General features: G+C 42.2%; 1 protein-coding gene across 7 annotated transcripts in view; it reads right to left on the bottom strand.

Moving 5' to 3' along the window:
- The window catches only part of LOC126293728 (uncharacterized), a 103,772-nt gene that overhangs the window by 58,186 nt on the left and 26,793 nt on the right, over positions 1–18,793 (bottom strand). For all 7 annotated transcript variants that reach the window (XR_007552353.1, XM_049987053.1, XM_049987056.1 and 4 more), the window contains exon 2: positions 5,961–6,055. Coding sequence is in view for 6 of the 7 variants with exons in the window: in XM_049987052.1 (XP_049843009.1) it covers positions 5,961–6,055 (95 nt within the window). In the remaining variant the exon portion in view is untranslated. The remainder of the gene's footprint in view (positions 1–5,960; positions 6,056–18,793) is intronic.

Raw genomic sequence — 18,793 nt, 5'->3', positions numbered from 1 at the left:
GTGGAGCAAGTGTAGGCAGTCCTGAATCCGGTGGACCAGAGGGTGGACAGGGTAGAGAGCTTGGAGACTGAGGAGAGAAGTGAGAGTATCTGAACAGCTAACACACTGTATCTGTGTAACGGATTAAAATTGGGACACTGAGTAAAAGCTGTATCTGCTGATGACTACGGATGTAGTGGACAGCCAGGAGAGCAGTGTAAAGCTCCACAGTATAAACGGAACACTGGTCGGGAAGCCGAAATCGATTTGGGGTATTGCCAACAATGGCACTCCCTACACAAAATGATTTTTTTGAGCCATCAGTGTAAATAAATGTGGCATCCTTCATTTGTGCGCATAGAGCAGAAAATGCCTGACAATAAACAATGAAGGGGTACCGTCCTTGGGAAATTGACAAATATCACGGATCAGGCAGGTCCGGGGAGAGAGCCAAGGCGGTGCTGTACCCCAAGTTGTCAAGAAAGTTTTAGGAAAGCGGAAGGAAAGAGAATGGAGCAGTTGGCGGAAGCGAACTCCCTGTGGTAGTAGGGAGGAAGGGCGGCCTGCATACTCTAAGTCCAAGGAGGCGTCAAAAAAAATGTCATGGGCCGGATTAGCAGGCATGGAAGACAAATGGCTAGCATAACAACTCAGAAGGACAGCTCACCGATTGGACAGCGGAGGTTCAGCAGTCTCAGCATAAAGGCTTTGCACAGGGCTGGTGTAAAAAGCTCCAGACACTAAACGTAATCCACGGTGGTGGATAGAGTCGAGATGCCGAAGAATGGACGGCTGAGCAGAGGAGTAAACTATGCTCCCATAGTCCACTTTCGAGCGCACTAAGGCGATAGAGGTGGAGAAGGACCACTTGGTCCACTCCCCAGAAGGTAACATTCAGGACACGGAGGGTGTTGAGGGATCGCAGACAGCGAGCAGAACGATAGGAAACGTGGGAGGACCAGCACAGTTTTCTGTCAAATATAAGACCTAAGAATTTAGCGACGTACGAAAATGGAAGGTTGACAGGTCCTAGGTGTGAGGAAGGTGGAAGAAACTCCGTACGATGCCAAAAATTAAGACAAAAGGTCTTACTTGGAGAAAAGTGGAAGCATGTCTCGATGCTCCAAGAGTGGAGGCGATCGAGACAGCCTCGAAGACGTCGTTCAAGAAGGCTGGTCCGATGAGAGCTGTAGTAGATCACAAAATCGTCCACAAAGAGGAAGCCCAACACATCGGGAAGGAGACAGTCCATAATTGGATTTATGGCAATGGCAAACAGTACAACACTTAGCACGGAGCCCTGGGGTACCCTGTTCTCTTGGGAGAAAGTACGGGAGAGAGTACTGTTCACCCACACTCTAAATGTGCGCTCTGCAATAAATTCGCGAAGAAAAAGGGGCAACCGACCGCGAAAGCCCCAACAGAACAGTGTGCGGAGGATGCCTGTCCTCCAACAGGTATTGTATGCTCTCTCCAGATCAAAAAATTTTGCTACTGTTTGGCGTTTCCGGAGAAAATAGTTCATGATATAAGTGGAGGGAGCAACAAGGAGAAAGCAAGAGGTCACAATTCCGCTGCACGTTTCTTCGGGAGCAACGCTGGTGGGTAATTTGAAGAGCTCGAAATCTCAGCAAAGTGTTGACCCAACGAGTTAGAAATTGCGACGGGGCTACTAGTGTATCATGCGCGACAGTGAGCCCAGAGACCGGGGAGAAATTAGGTGCGTCTGATAACCGTCGAATCCGACTCCAACTTCCGAGGAGGGAGTGAAGGTTTTAAATGAGCTAGTAAAGAAGTCCCACCTTGCCTTCTTGCTATCGCGGATGACGCTGCGCACGGAACTGCTTATAGCGGATACAGTTGGCCAAAGTAAGATGGTGTCTGAAAACGCGAAGAGCATGTCGCCGCTGACGTATTGGGTCACGGGATGCCTCGTTCCTCCAAGGAACTGGGGGGCGCCGGGGCAATTCGGAGGTGCGAGGTATTGAGCGTTCGCAGCAGTAAGAATAACATCTGTAATATGAGTGACCTCACCGTCAACAGTAGGAAAGTGACGGTCATCGAATGTTGCTAGAAACGAAAAAAGTGTCCAATCGGCTTCGGCAAACTTCCAGCGTCTCGGGTGTGTATCAGCAAGGGCGAACCATTCGAGGCGCCGAGCTAATACCGACCGAAAGGTCCAAATTTGTCGTGGAGGTACACAAAAATGTAGGGTCCCCAGTGTTGAGGCAAACAAGATCAGCTTGGTGGAAGACGTCTAGCACTAGGGAGCCACGCGGACAACGATGTGGAGATCCCCAAAGCGGGTGCTGGGCATTGAAGTCCCCAACCAGCAAGAAGGGGGGCGGAAGCTGACCAAGAAGATGAAGGAGATCAGCTCGTGCCATTGGTGTGGACGATGGAATGTATACAGTACAAAGAGAGGAGGTGTATCCAGAACGGGAAATACGGACAGTGACTGCTTGGAAGGAAGTGTTTAGTGGGTATTGGGTGATAATGGAGAGTAGCATGGAGAAGAATCATGAGTCCTCCATGTGCTGGAATGCCTTCAACAGAGGAGAGATCACATCGGACAGATTGAAAATGAGGGAAAACAAAGCGGTCGTGGGGACGCATCTTTGTTTCCTGAAGACAGAAGATGACTGGCGAGTAGGATCGTAAGAGGATCGACAATTCATCCCGATTGGCTCGAATGCTGCGGATATTCCAATGGATAATGGACATAGGGCAGACAGAAAATGGAAGAATGGGACCAAGGTTGCCGTCAGACTCAGAGCTTGCGACCGACAGAATGGAACGGCATTCAGCCGAAGGCAGAAGATCCTGATCCATAGGTTGTTCGGCAGCAGCTCCTGCCACCAGCAATCGGCCAGTTGATCGGCCGCAAGCAGTGCACCTCAGCGACAGAGAAGTCGGCCGAAGGCGGTTACCCAGGTGGTGCTGTCGATGGGACATGCAGTGGTGGAGAAGGAGAGGAACTGGGTTTCTTATTAGCCTGCTTGGAACCATGATGTTTAGATGAAGGAGGAACCGATGGTTGTGAAGTTGGGGTACATAAAAAAATCTTCACGAGTATGCTCTTTTTTGGAAGTCCGGGTGCCTGAATTTTGGGATCGAGGTTTAGCAGAACCCGATGAAGAGTGAGCCACAGAGTGAGCAGGTGAAAGTGGGGAGGCTGAACGGGCGATCTTTGCACTGGCCGATCTGACGACCGTGTCGCTAAAGGTGAGATCACAAGTCTGAGTGGCCGCCTCCTTTGTTGGCCGAGGAGACGCAAGGACAGTGCTGTATTTAGCTGTCTGAGGCACAGTGGGCTTTCAGCTGGCGAATAATTTTCGAGCAGCTTTCCCTTCACTCTCATTTCCTGAAGGAGCTTTTCGTCTTTAAAAATGGGGCAATCTTGAGAGGAAGCAGCGTGGTCACCCGTACAGTTGATGCATCGAGGGGATGGAGGTGGACAAGCACCCTCAGGGGCATCCTTGCCACACGTAACACATTTGGCCGGATTGGAGCAGGACTGGCTGGTATGATTGAACCGCTGACACCGACTCTATGAACCGCTGTTACGCCCTGGTCAGACAGGTAGTGTTGAATTTCCTTGTCGGACAATCCGTCGAGGGAGCATGTATAAACCACCCCACCTGGACAGGGAAGGTGTGTAGCAGTGAAGTACGCAGTAATTTTTGTGCCTGGAGGGCACTGACTCTTTCTAACAACAAGGTGCCATTCTGTAATCTGGAACAAGACTTTACAGGACCAGCAATTGCGTCGACACCTTTCTGAATAATGAAAGGGTTGACCGTGGAGAAGTCATGACCTTCGTCAGACCGAGAAACAACAAGGAACTGTGGCAACGATGGAAGAACTGTCTGTGGCTGAGACTCAGTGAACTTACGCTTGTGAGCAGACATAGTAGAAGATGAGGAAACCATTGCGGAAGTATGCCCCATGATTACCGGCGCCTCCGATGGTGCGCTCCTTCCTTGTGGGGGTCCTCTCTGAGGGCACTCCTGCCTTAGGTTATTGTTCACACCTCAGGTCACACCTCCCGAGAAACGGACTGAGAGGCCAATCGGCACATTTTCGGAAGGTATCAGCTCAGATAATTACCCCTCCCTGGGCCTGGCCGTTACCAGGGGGTTCATACGTGTCCTACCTGTCTACCCAAGGAGGGGAATTACGCGTTACCCTGTCACTGGCTACGCATGAAAATGTGTGGGTCGGCCTTCAGACACGCGCAGGGAGGAAAAAAGAGGAAGGGAAAGGAAAGAGATGTCTCAAACACCGCAGCGGAGAAAAGGGTAAAGAGAAGATGTAAGGAAACGAGAAGGACAAAGGAAGGATGAAGACGTGCAAGCAGAGAAAGCGAAGAATGTGTGACATTTTCGAGCGTCCGTCTCCGGACATAGGCACAAAACATATTCCCAGAGGGGGAGAAAGGGAAGGAAAGAGCCAGAGGTGAGGGGAGGTGATGGGGGGGGGGGGGGGGGGAGAGGGGGCAAGATGGGGGATAGGGAAGGATGCGGAAAAGTAAGGTATGCAGCCCAGAAAGGAAGGAGGGCCACTGCTCGCTACGCACGTATCCACAAAAGAGTTGTGGACCCCCGCGAGGGAGAACACTATGACTGGTTTTGTGTATCCCACTGCAGCAATTGTTTATGTCAAAATTAACAAGACTGTGGAGAGTTTATTCTGCAACAAGACTGTGCTCCATCACACTTTCTTTCAGACTTTCATTACCACTTTAGTGCCTCACTGTTTGACTGAATGTGCCAAATATTGTGACTGTCCTCCCCTCCAATGGCTCCCATGAACTCAACTTCATATGATTTTTTCTAATGGTGTTATGTCAATAATCACGTGTTTCAGCCTCAACTGCCACTTAATTTGTAAGAGTAGTACGGATGAATAACTAATGCGGTCACCAATATCGACAGCAAAACGTCGGGATGTAAACGGTAAGAGTATGGCACAGTGCTACGGTGTGCCATCCACAACTCGCACGACAACTACGCTGCACAGGCGAGAAACGGCGTCGCTCACGCACGCGGCCGTGACATCTCCGGAAGCGTAAGTTACTGGCACATCACCAGGAGGAGTACAGGGAGCAAGGAGCCTCACCGACTGTAGCCAGAGGCCGCTGCAGTACCGCACAGCCATGACCCTGCCAGTCACGTGTGCAGAGAGGACAGCACGTCTCTTCCCTCGTCCCCAGTTCTCGTCGGTGTGCCAGCAAAGCAGACGACTGTCCGAAGTGAAGCGTCGTTTGTAGTGCTGTCTGTGTTGGTTGTTTATTTTCTGTCTGACTCTCAGGCGCTACCCAGAGTCCAGATTGTTTGCGTACGTGGAAGGTAGTTCTCTGTGTAAATTTTGTTCTCAGTGTACCCTCCTGAAAGGAATAAAGAATCGTTGTGAACTTCTACCTGGTGTAGACGCTTGCTGTGCCACAGTAAAGGTAGCCACAGGTTAGCACCTGTTAATGTGAATTAAAAACTTGGATAAATCTACCGACAGGTGTCTATTTTCTGTACGTCTCTTAGTCCGTGCGTGGTCTTCTTCCGAAACTCTGAGGTACTTACGAATAACCTCATATATAGGCCACTGTGAGCCACAGCATTCGCCGGGGACATTTTGTCGATCCAAGTTGTTTCTCGTTCTTCATCTGTTTACGAGCAGGGGAGAGAGTGAAGGCTCTCGTGAGCTGCCGGGAATATTACCGAATCCTTCACAGAAGGGCAATGCCTGTGACCGAGCAGGAATCACTACTTTAAATCGAGATGGAGCCACTTCACAATTTGCCAATTCAGGTTACTTCCCAAATTTGTTCTCAATATACTCAACAAAAAACAACAGTTTTGTGGTCACAACTGACTCCTCTGCATCAGTTCGTGTACAAACTAGGTACTGAGGGAACTGTTCCTAACCATTTATTTTGAAACTACTTTTGCGACAGCACTTTTCAGAACACAAGCAGCTCTTACCTTCTAGGTCCTCGTCACTATCTTCAGACTCGGCAACTGCACTTATTCGGTAATCACGAAAGTCCCCTTGTGGTTCTCCCAGTGTTGCCATATCTCTGAAACAGTAATTTCTTTGTTGAGGCAGTGGTTAAACTTACGTATATCAAAAGTTAACTGAGAGTTGCACATTTCATTACTGAGAATCACTTCAAAGGCAAGGCAAGGGAGGAAAAAGTCACACAGTCAAATTTAATTAAAATTATAAGGGACCTCATACTTACAGGATTTTAAGGTCAGTGCACTAAACAAATAACATGCAATCCTCACAAAACTCAGAGAAATCCCTTTTGAATATTAGAGGATTTCCACGTGCTGTTAAATACAGAACATTTCTACCACACTAACAAATTAATTGGTATCTGTGTCCTTAATATAGCTAGTTCAAATATCACTACTAGCACCTTGCAACTTTTTTTATTTACTTTTACTAAAAATCCACATTAATTACGAGATATGGTGGTCCTTTCTGTTCATTACTTGCAATTATTGTTCGGTACATCTTAAAGTTTCGAAAAAAATATTTATCATTTTCTATGAATTCCTGATTCCATTAATGTATTAATTTTTTTTTTTTTTAATATAACCCAAAAATTTAAGACTTGCTAGTACATGCTACTTTCCTCAATGAATGCCATGTTCAATATTTTCAGGTTCAGCACCTTACTGGCACATCAAAAGGTCTCTAAAAAGAATGACACAAGTAAAAGTCAACAAGAGTTAACGAAACTGGCATTTTTTTAAAATTTCTTTTAACACGGCCATTAAATAGACCCCCAGCCCCCACTCAGTAGCACACATCACTGAAAGTGTGTGAAAGATATTTTCATGTTCTGTGCCCAACTAACATATCAGTACCTCTTTAAAAAGTATTATGTAAATATAAGTCAACAACAATTAATGTCTCCTCTCTCTCTCTCTCTCTCTCTCTCTCTCTCTCTCTCTCTCCTCCCCACCATCCCCACCCCAGCAATGTGGATTATGGAAAATGTGTTGCTATTGCTACGGTTCAAACTCTAGAAATAAAAAAAGTATATTTTATATTTGATGTTCCACATTTTTGTGCCAAATATTAATTTATTGTGAATACTCACAATTCACGTGGTTAGTAATTAAAAATAAGTAGATGTATTTTTTGTCACAAAATTATGATTCAATTTTTGTAAAATAACAATTCAATTTGGTAATAAATACAGAATTTTAGTATAATTAAATAAAAATGTTTGCTATTTGTGAGAGCCAAACAAGAGTTTACAGTTATAAGGCCTGATGCTACATTCTGAGCTACCAGTGGCTTTGTCAACAACCTCGATATGCACACCAAGTGGAATAAATCTGTTACGGCTGGCTCTCCCGACGATATCAATAGTTCTGTGGAAATGTCATTTACACCAGGGGCTTTGTTTTGATTTAGGTCTTTCAGTATTTACCAAATTCTTCACACAATATTACATGTCCTATCTCATCTTCATTCACTCCCCTTTCTCCTACCTTCAAGTTCATTTCCTTTATATAGATTGTCTTTATACTTGTTCCATCTTTCAGCTTCCCTTTCTTTGCTTAGTACTGGTTTTTGCGTAATATCAAATGCACACTTAATAAATCACAAGGTGTAATAGGCAGTTAAGTAGCTTCTGCTAATGAATTTGACCTTGGTTCATTACAGCAGCTAGCGCTTCCACATAAGAAACTGTCCCGATTATTCTCAGTGGTTGTCATTCCTGAAAGATGAAGGAAGAGCCTAAATAGGGTAGATCGCTTCAAATATGTCTGACCAACTGTGGCGAGTACTGGAAAGTAGTTTCTGCACTGTTCCTTAATCTTACCCTCATCTCGGAATCTGTATTCTGAGGTAAGGGCAAGATTACGGAGTGGTGGAAAAAATACTTTGAGAATGTCCTGAATGAAAAAAAGAAAGCTGGAGTAGATTTACTGTGGGGCTGGGTGAGACATGTCTATAAAGAAGAGAGTATCACATATGACTGGAGGAGGAGGAGATTAGTGTTTAACGTCCCGTCAGCAACAAGGTCATTAGAGACGGAGCATGAGCTCGGATTAGGGAAGGATGGGGAAGGAAATCGGTGGTGCCCTTTCAAAGGAACCATCCCGGCATTTGCCTAAAGTGATCCAGGGAAACCACGGAAAACCTAAATCGGGATGGCCAGACGGTGACCCCCCCTCCCCCCATATGAATGCAGAGTGTTAACTGTGCCCATATACATATAGAGAGGCAATATGCAAGACAGTGCTAAGGATGAGTTGCTGTGATGTTGAATGTGTCAACTAAAACTGCCCAGTGTTTCTCAAATTAGGTACAAGCATACCTGTCATAAGATCATTTCCCAGACGTAGATAGAATTTTAAAAGAGCCGACACGTCGGCATTTTTTTGAAAATCTGGAAAAAATGTGTGGATCCCACCAATAAGCACAAACAATAAGAGGTTCACTGGGGATACACTATCCATAGCAAATAAATGTATCCCAAGGGGCTTCTGAAAGGAATACATACCTGGAAGACGTAAAAGTGTGATACTCTGTACAAACAGTTTTGCGACAACAGTGACTGTGAATTAGTTGACGAACCTCTGCACAGTATTGACACAGTTCGTCGTATGCAGTGGGCTGAAACAGCTGAGACCTTGTGCTTCTGCACCTCGAGCAGAAAATCCCGGTTCCTGCTAAGAAAGATTGGAGGTACTGACCCGTCAGACTAGACCCGAGCAAGTAGCATATAACACTGTGACCACATCTAGAACTCCTAAGACCCAATAACATACAACTGAGGTCAAAAAGAAATTGAAGGCTCTCAAACTAGCCTGTAAACTTGAGTCAGACTAAAGGCAACTGGATTTGATGGCATCTGTTCAAAATTCCAATTCCACAGTGGGAAACATGTAAAAAATTTGCTAGCAGCATTCTTTATTGATATCCTCCAAACTGGTAACATACCACACGATTTGAAAAGAACGAAAATTATAGCCATCTTAAAACCAAGTAAAACAAACGACAAATTGCAAAGTTACTGACCCACTGCTTTACTTAGCACAGTATATGAACTTTGGAAAGAATATTGCATAACGGAATCAGCTGCAAAATTTTCCAAAACCTGCCTGCCGAAAAAGCGTGATTTTACCCAAACCGCAGCTGCACTGACCAGATTGTCTCACTAACAATTTGTACTGAAGCAGGATTCCAAAACAAAATACTTCAACTATAGAATGAGATTTTCACTCTGCAGCGGAGTGTGTGCTGATATGAAACTTCCTGGCAGATTAAAACTGTGTGCCCGACCGAGACTCAGACTTGGGACCTTTGCCTTTTGCGGGCAAGTGCTCTACAATCTGAGCTACCGAAGCACGACTCACACCTGGTACTCACAGCTTTAATTCTGCCAGTTTCTCGTCTCCTACCTTCCAAACTTCACATAAACTCTGTTTATAGCTATTGCAGAGGCCTACAATACTGTGTGGAGACAAGGGGTTATATTCAAACTTTTAAGGAGTCATGCCATGCCTTATAATTGGAAACTTCATCAATGCTACGTTAAGCAATTTTAGCTTCCGAGTTCTAATGGGTGACAAAATGAGCCCTCTAATGAAGCTCAATAATGGCCTTCCACAAGGATCAGTGCTAGCCGCCTCTTCTGCTTTTTCCTTTATAAAGCAGACATGTCTAAGACTCATCAAGGAAATTTGGATATGCTGACAACTGGGCTCTTGCTGCAACCCCAGGCATTACTGAGTCTGTCCTGACTGAAGACCTACGAATTGCTGGCAAATACTTTCATAACTGGAGGTTACAACCAAATGCTGCCAAAACAGAAGTCACCAGCTTCCACCATAACAAGCTCACAAACAAGGACCTAAAGGTATATTTTGAAGGGAAACAGCTGTGCCATAACAAAAGTCCAGTGATCACTCTTGACAGGACACTCAACTTCAAAGAGCACTTGCTGAAAACTGCCATTAAGATGAAGTCAAGAAACAACATCCTGCAGATACTTTGTGGTGCGACATGGGGATAATTAGCTCCAACATTAAGGACATCTGCTCTTGGACTGATGTACCCTGTGGTAGAACACTGCACTGCAGACCACACTCGTCGATACGCAGCTCGACCAGACTATGTGCATCATCGTAGGAACATAAGAAATCCTTCAAGTTTCTGGTTGCCTATTCTCCGCCACATAGCTCCCCCACTTTTGCACTGTGAAGCTGCTCTCAAGCAGGAGTTTGCAAAAATAGCTGATGATCCTTATCTCCCCATACACAGGGACATTACTGTAATCAGTTAAAGCATATTTCACTCTCATCACCCACCTCTACAAGGCGCAAAATCTCTGATTGACAATGGAGCAACAACAGTGGACTGACGGACAGAAATGTGAGAACAACGCTATACCAGAACAGCTGAAGATGTCCCGAATCTCGACCGGGCCACTAGGGTTTTGGAGATGGTCGAAAGATATCGTCTGCACTCAATAGAATAAGGACAAACAGTGAAAGACGTGCTCACTCCGTGTACAAATGGGGATTGTGGTGCAGAACAACAAACTGCTTAGCACATAATATAAACATGCCCAAATTGACACTTTCCTATCCGGAGGAGCTCCTGTTAGCAACTATGGATCAATTGTGTGTGTTCAGCACCTGGACATAAGCCTGTAGCCTTCTGTTCTTTGTAAATTTAATCACCTTATAATCATGACTCTCTCTCTCTCTCTCTCTCTCTCTCTCTCTCTCTCTCTTTTACATCAAATACCTGTATAAGTATTGTTAAAGAAAAAAATGTTTTCTTGTGCAGCATACGATAAATAAATAAACCACCATAGTATACTTTCTCAGTGAAATAAATATGTCTACACTATGACCATTTACACAATCATCTTAAGCTATGTTATTTTTCTTCTTCATACAGTGATCTATGTCACATCTCTGCCTCAAACAAAATGCCTCCCCATCCCCCCTACCCCCCCCCCCCCCCACACGCACACCCATGCACACGCATGACCCACCACCACCACCACCACCAATTCTTTTACTGAGAACTGGGAGTTAAGCAAACCGAAGTCATTCGTGTTTGAGGTAAATTTGACTACCTATAAAAACCTTTACATGCTGGGTAGGTTATCAAAGTGCTATTAGGTACCAAGGAAAATTGAAAGCTTATTATTTCTATTAGCCACGAATCTGTTACAGTGTCGTAATTGAAGGAAAGGTGTATTCCTATGTGGCGCGTCCCAGGTGGCAGATAGGGGCTCCTCACTAGCGTGCTGGTGGACTCGAGCAAAATAAAATAGCTCTCGCGGACCAAACACACATCCCATCAATCTCATTTTTCGCCATCCACAATTCAACCATCACCTTTCCAGATCACATCTGGAATTGTAAACCCTGACCTTGGTGAGACACTTTATCACTGATCAGATAATCAAACAAATATAAGGAGTCTTCTATTCAAAGAATCCACCAGTTTGGACAGTCACGACGAGATTGTCCGGACGAAGACAACATTCGGATACAGTGGGTTGTCACGGAGAGGACAAAGGTGAGTCGAAGTGCCTAGTGATGCACTGAATGAACACATAAACATGCAACATATTCCACATAAGAAGGTGCTAAAATTTAACAAACCAGTAAGATTTTCATATTTTGCAACAGTAAATATTAATTCTTTAAGGAAAGTCGGTAAATTGAAACATTTAACAGATGTCTTAGATCAACAGAACACAGTTATCACAGCCCTTCAAGAGTTATGCAATACTGACTAGGACATGATTGAATCACAAGGATATTGACTTTATAAGGGACCACCAGGAGAAAGGGTAATAGAAAATCTTCCCGAATTTGGTGTGGATTTCTTGGTACACAATAGAATATTGGATTCCATTGAGGATTTTTCATCCAACTCCTCAAGAATGGCATTGTTAACAATTAAGGTGGAAAACAAAAGATACACACTGATAAATATTCATGCTCCAACTTATGTTAAAAATAGAACTGACAAGGATGGAACAGAAAAATTCTGGGTTGAACTTGATGAACTATTAAGGACCATGCCAGAAACTAACATTAAAATTCTGCTTAGAGACTAATGTGAAGATAGGACGAAAGAAGAAATTCCAAGGTGTGGTGGGCGATGTCCGGTGCATAAACTTACAAACGAAAATGGGCACAGTTAATTGAATTTTGTACTACAAATGGATTGGTTTTAAAGACAACCAGGTTTAAGAGAAGACCACATAAGTTAATGACATGGAAATATCCTAACGTCAAGCTAGGAGAGTTCCAGATAGATCATGCGGCCATGGAACAGAAATTCCATAAAGAAATCTATAATGTTAAAGTGATGTGCGGCATCAATGTTGGTCAGACCACTACATTTCAAAAATTAAAATCAAACTGACATCTAAAAGAAAAAAACAAACATCAAAAGTTAGATACAAAGAGAACATATGACCCTAATTATATTATTAATAATCAGATATATTACGAGAGATGAAGAGTACCTTTAAGTGACAATCTAGAAGCCACTGTCAATCAATTAAAAGCCTTGGCTGACAAAGTAGCTTCTGTACGGAAATGCTAGAAACATGCTTGTTGGAATGAGGAATGTGATGTAGCGATTCAAAGTAGACGTAAGGCCTGGTTAAATGACAAACAAAAGAGAACTGAAAGCTGCAGGCAGGAATTAATAAATGCTAGACAATCAACAGCCAAAGAAATTATAAGGATCATAAGGCAATTTCATAAGGACTCACTAAAATCTATCGAGGATGCCTTCAATTGCCACAAGACATGAGATTACTATCAGACATTCAAGCAGTACCAGTCTAAATACACTCCACCTACTCTTATGATGAAAGATATAAACAGAAAAGTAGCACAATTATGACAATTCATTGATACTAGCTAAATATTTCAAACCGTTACTAAATAGTGCGGAACCTGAACATCATTTAGAATTTGACCCCTATACAAGAAACAAAACACGTTTAGAAAAAGTTATACAACCATAGTCAGATCAAGTACAAGAAGCGATTAACTCACTTCGGAATTATAAAGCAACCAACTAGTGGCAGAACTTTGGAAATATGCAAATGTACAAATTATTCTGAACTTACACAAACATCTTACTGACATTTGGAATACTGAGAAGCTACCAGAGGAATGAAATGTTGCAATAATCCATCAACTACACAAAAAAGGAGATAGATTGGATCCCAATAATTATAGGGGTATATCGCTGCTGGATATTACTTTTTTTCCCCAATGTTCTGTATTTCAGGATTCATGAACAGCTCGATGGTGAACTAAACAAATATCAAGGAGGCTTTCGTCCAGGATGAAGCTGTCCTGATCAAATTATTAGTCTCAAATAGATAATGAAACATCAAAGGGTCAGGGGCAAGAAACTAGTGATCACGTTTGTCGATTTTAAAAAAGCCTACAATAGTATCCATCGTGAATCTCTACTGTCAATTCTTAAACAATTTGGTTTACATCAGAAACTTGTCAACCTCATTGCAGTCACCCTTCGAAATACTAAAGCTAGAGTAAGGTTCAGAAATGAATTCTCTGAACCTTTTGAGATTCATACTGGCCTTTGACAAGGCGATGGAATGTCTCCATTATTGTTCAATTGTGAGCTGTAAAAAACAATGCGTGAATGAAACAAGATATGTCACCATCTGTTGAGATTGGAAGATAGATTTAACTTAACTGCCTTGCATTTGCTGACGATTTGGCGATGTTGGCAAACAACACTGACGAAGCAAAGGTTCAGATAGAACACCTAGAACGATTAGCGGTAAAGGTCGGATTGCAAATTTTGTTTGAGAAAACGGAAATGATGCCCAGCTTCCCAGTTGACACATCCCATATCATACTCCATAACGATCAAAAAATTAAGGTAGTAAAAAAGTTTAAAGATCTTGGTGAGATTATTATCTGGAATGTTAATGAAAGAGCATCAACAGATAGTAGAACATTTAAACTTTAGCGAGTGCAGAGAACCACGTGGCCAACCTACAAAAGAACAAACTCTCTCAATAAATGCTAAATTTCGACATTATTGCTCAGTCGTCAAACCGGAAGCAACATATGCAAGTGAAACATTATTCATACTAGATACTCAAGCAAAAACTAACAAATTGCAGAAAGTTGATAGAAGAATACTCCAAACAATTATCAGTAAGAAACACCTAGTTAGTTGGCAGTGGAGACTTTTGCCCAATTCAGTAGTGTATAAAGAAATTGAATCCGTTATTGATACAATGCGGAAAAGAAGGATTGCATTTTTCGGCCACATATCTCACCTACCAAATACTAGAATCCTCAAGCAGTTTTTTGACTACTTCTGGAACAGTAAAACCAAAAACATCTGGTTTAAAGAAGTACAAAGTGAACTGGATGAACTGAACATCACCACACACCAAATTCAACAAAGAGAAGAGAAACTGCTTCTGAAGAACAAATACACACGGCTGACATTCAAACTGTCAGAACGGAAGCAGTATGTCACACCTGCAGAAGAATGAGCAGCCAGATCACAGCGAATGAAGAAGTTTTGGGAAACGAAGAAATTTCTGACTGCTAAGACTTAAACTTAATTATTGTAGACTCTGCTGTATTATGTTTGATTTTAGTGCTCTAATGAGGGCGTAAACTATGTAAATAAATATTAGCTACCAAGGAAAACTGAAAGCTTATTGTTTCAAAAATATCATACATATTATGATGCTATTAAATACCAATCTGCATGAGAAACTCTACTAGATTTGCTAACTGAAAAGCATCAAGCAGAAGTGCAATCTAGCAATTTTTTCATATTTTGTACAGAAGAGAATGTAAGTATGGACTGGGATACAAGAGTGTAAAAGCCATTTATTTTCACTGTAATTTTATTTCTGTTAATTTCACCTCCATCTGATCAAAAGATTATGATCCCAGAAGACAATGTTTCCATAGAAGAATAGCTTTTAAAACTAATTATGTGAAGAAATCAAGCGATGTAAAATTTCTTCAAGACTAAAAGCTGCTTCGGGAAAAAGAGAATGAAGGAACTGATATAAACTTGTTGACTGCACACAATGTAGACTGTTTTCGTCAAGTTTTGCAGCTTTACACAATAATTAATTCAATTACAATGCTTGAAACATGCCCAAAATTTTGATGCTGTTAATCTGTCAATCCTCAGTTGCTACTAAAATTATATTAATGGTTTTTAGGTTGGATGTACAGCCATTACCTGAAACTTATTACTACAACACAGTACAAATTTTATGAAATTTCACTTTCACATTATGTCACCCTTCACTAAAGTGTCCACCGCACAAAGTATTAAAATTTGCAAGCAAGAAATTTGTTTATCTTGCTTTGCTCATTTAGAATTCCCTATATCACTTAGCATGAAGCACAAACATATCTATGTCCTGCAAACAACTGCGAAGTGCATGACAGAGGGTACTTCCCATTTCAGCCCACATTAGTGCATCTTCCTGTTTCCTTTTCGTACGTAGTCTGGGAATGCCTACATGCATCAATGCACACTGTAATTAATCTTGTTTTCATGATCCCGCCACAAGTGACACCTATGAGCACTTGCAGGATAGCCCTAGATTCCTTACTTAATACCAGCTCCTTCATTTTGTACATAGGTCTTCGCACAACTGATCAAGTCTCTGTTCCGGAAACTGTACAAGTCTCTCCCTGTTCAAGTTTTTCCAGTTTAGTTTAGTTTGTTTCATGTTCCATCCATCATTTGCACAATAACTTGTGGAACAAGCCATTTTATACTCACATCATACATTATTTTGTAAATATTGCTACATGCTGATCATTTACAAGTGGTAAAAAAATACAGATGTGTGTGAGTTATACCTACCCACGCTACATTATAACAACAGAAACTGGAGACCTCAGTGCAACGTGATGAAAAATTTTCGTTGCAGCACGGTGTACCCTTTTCGTGCCAAAGACAATCTTAATGAGGAATAATGTATGTCTTTTTTCTTCTATTATTTTAATTATGTAAATCATTCTTCATTTTTAGCTGCAGTGGATTATTCATCACAATCTTCATGATAGAATAACTATACTGTGAAGCAACAGCTAACTGCTCGATACTGCCTGCCAGGTCATAAATATGCAACACAAACAGCGAGGGTACTATCGTACTTCCCTTTTACCTCTCTAACCAACATAACACGTTACATCTTACCTACCAAACAATCCTCAATCCAAACACGAATTTGGTTTCATAGCTCAAAGGATCAAACTTTCATTAATAAGTGTTATGGTCGTACTGAGGCAGGATATACCGCATCCATTTTATTGCCTTGATCCATGGCTTTCAGGACATCATTAGAGAAAGCAGAACGCAGATTTCACGTGACCAATATTTTCATAATCATTAACAGTTGGAATTACATTCGAGATACCTCATTATGTTTGGATTCAGAAAATGTTACAATCTTCTGCAAAAAAATGGATATCGATTATACTGAACAGTAATTTTGTGGATCACTTCTGCTACCCTTCTCGGAGCAGAATGTGACTTGTGATTTCTTCTTGTCACTGGGCACGGCTTTTAGTTCAATGGGTTCTGCGGTACACTAGCGAACGCAGCAATGTTTCATGACAGCTAAATATGTACAGGAACTGGATATACGTCCTAACCTCCTCCCCCCCCCCTCTCCCTTCAATGGTATAAATGGAATAGCATATGAGTGGTTTGAGTCATGCCTACAGAACAGGAAGCAAAAAGTCTCCTTATATGGGTCAAGTGATTTAAATAAGTTTGCCACTTCATCTAACTGGGGTGAAATTACATTAGGTGTTCCACAGGGTTCAATCACGGGTCCACTTCTGTTCTCGATATATGTGAACGACCTCCCTTCCTATCTGAAACAGGAAGCTGAACTGACACTGTTTGCTGATGATACAAGCATCATTATTAATCCAGTAAAAGAAAGTCCAATTGAAAATGATACACATAAGGTCTTTGGAAAAGTCATTAATTGCTTTTCTGCAAATGGACTTGCTCTAAACTTTGAAAAGACACAGTAGATACAATTTTCTGCTGTAAAAAGTACAGTTCCTTCAATAAATATAACACATCAACAGAAGTCAGTAGACAGGGTAGAGCACACTAAGTTTTTGGGCGTACATATAGATGAGAATCTTAATTGGAAAATTCATATTTTGGATCTCCTAAAGCGACTAGGTTCGCAACTTTTGCGATCAGAATAATTGCCAATTTTGAGGATACAGAAATTAGTAAGCTAAAATACTTTACATACTTTCACTCTCTGATGTCATACGGAATAATATTTTGGGGTAACTGAACATTTAGACAAAAAGTATTCACTGCTCAAAAGAAAGTGGTTAGAATAATGTGCGGGGTTCATAGTCACACATCTTGTAGACATCGTTTTAAAAGATTGGAAATTTTTACAGCAGCCTCACAATGCATCTACTCACTAATGAAATTTGTTCTCAACAACATGGACTAGTTTAAAAACAACAGTGACATTCATGATTATAATACCAGAAAAAAAGAAAGATTTACACCATCCTTTGTTCAACCTATCTTTGGCACAGAAAGGGGTAAAATATGTTACTATAAAAATTTTCGACAAATTACCAGATGAAATAAGGTGTCTGACTGACAGCAGTAATAGCTTCAAAAATAAATTGAAATCATATACTCCTTCTATACCATAGATGAATTCTTGAATAGGAATAAATAAATCTATAAATATAGTAAATGCATTTTGTGCCATTTAAGGGAATGGGATAAATAATATAAATATTAATCTTTAACTCTGTAACAAAGATGATGTGACTTACCAAACGAAAGCACTGGCAGATCGACAGACACACAAACAAACACAAACATACACACAAAATTCAAGCTTTCGCAACCAACTGTTACTTCGTCAGGAAAGAGGGAAGGAGGGGGGAAAGACGAAAGGATGTGGGTTTTAAGGTTGAGGGTAAGGAGTCATTCCAATTCCGGGAGTGGAAAGACTTACCTTAGGGGGAAAAAAGGATGGGTATACACTTGCGCACACACACACATATACATCCGCACGTACACAGACACAAGCAGACATTTGTAAAGGCAAAGAGTTTGGGCAGAGATGTCAGTCGAGGTGGAAGTACAGAGACAAAGATGTTGTTGAATGACAGCTGAGGTATGAGCAGCGGAAACTTGAAATTAGTGGAGGTTGAGGCCTGGTGGGTAACGAGAGGAGAGGATATACTGAAGGGCAAGTTCCCATCTCCGGAGTTCTGACAGGTTGGTGTCAGTGGGAAGTATCCAGATAACCCGGACGGTGTAACACTGTGCCAAGATGTGCTGGCCATGCAGCAAGGCGTATTTAGCCACAGGGTGATCCTCATTACCAACAAACACTGTCTGCATGTGGCCATTCATGAAAATGGACAGTTTGTTGCTGTTAATCCACAGAACCTTAGGCACCCTACAAAACCTTTCACCTGACTCCATCAACCTCCTGACCCCACCGACACCCCGCACCCCTACCTTCTACCTTCTTCCTAAAATTCACAAACCCAATCATCCCGGTCGCCCCATTGTAGCTGGTTACCAAGCCCCCACAGAACGTATCTCTGCCTACAGAGATCAACACATTCAACCCAATACATGCAGTCTCCCATCCTTCATCAAAGACACCAACCACTTTCTCGAACGCCTGGAATCCTTACCCAATCTGTTACCCCCGGAAACCGTCCTTGTAACCATTGATGCCACTTCCATATACACAAATATT

Source organism: Schistocerca gregaria, chromosome 10 (assembly GCF_023897955.1).
Source record: "Schistocerca gregaria isolate iqSchGreg1 chromosome 10, iqSchGreg1.2, whole genome shotgun sequence".
Lineage (NCBI taxonomy): Eukaryota > Metazoa > Arthropoda > Insecta > Orthoptera > Acrididae > Schistocerca > Schistocerca gregaria.
Note: the sequence above shows the minus strand (reverse complement) of the source record. Positions and strands in the feature narration are given on the sequence as shown.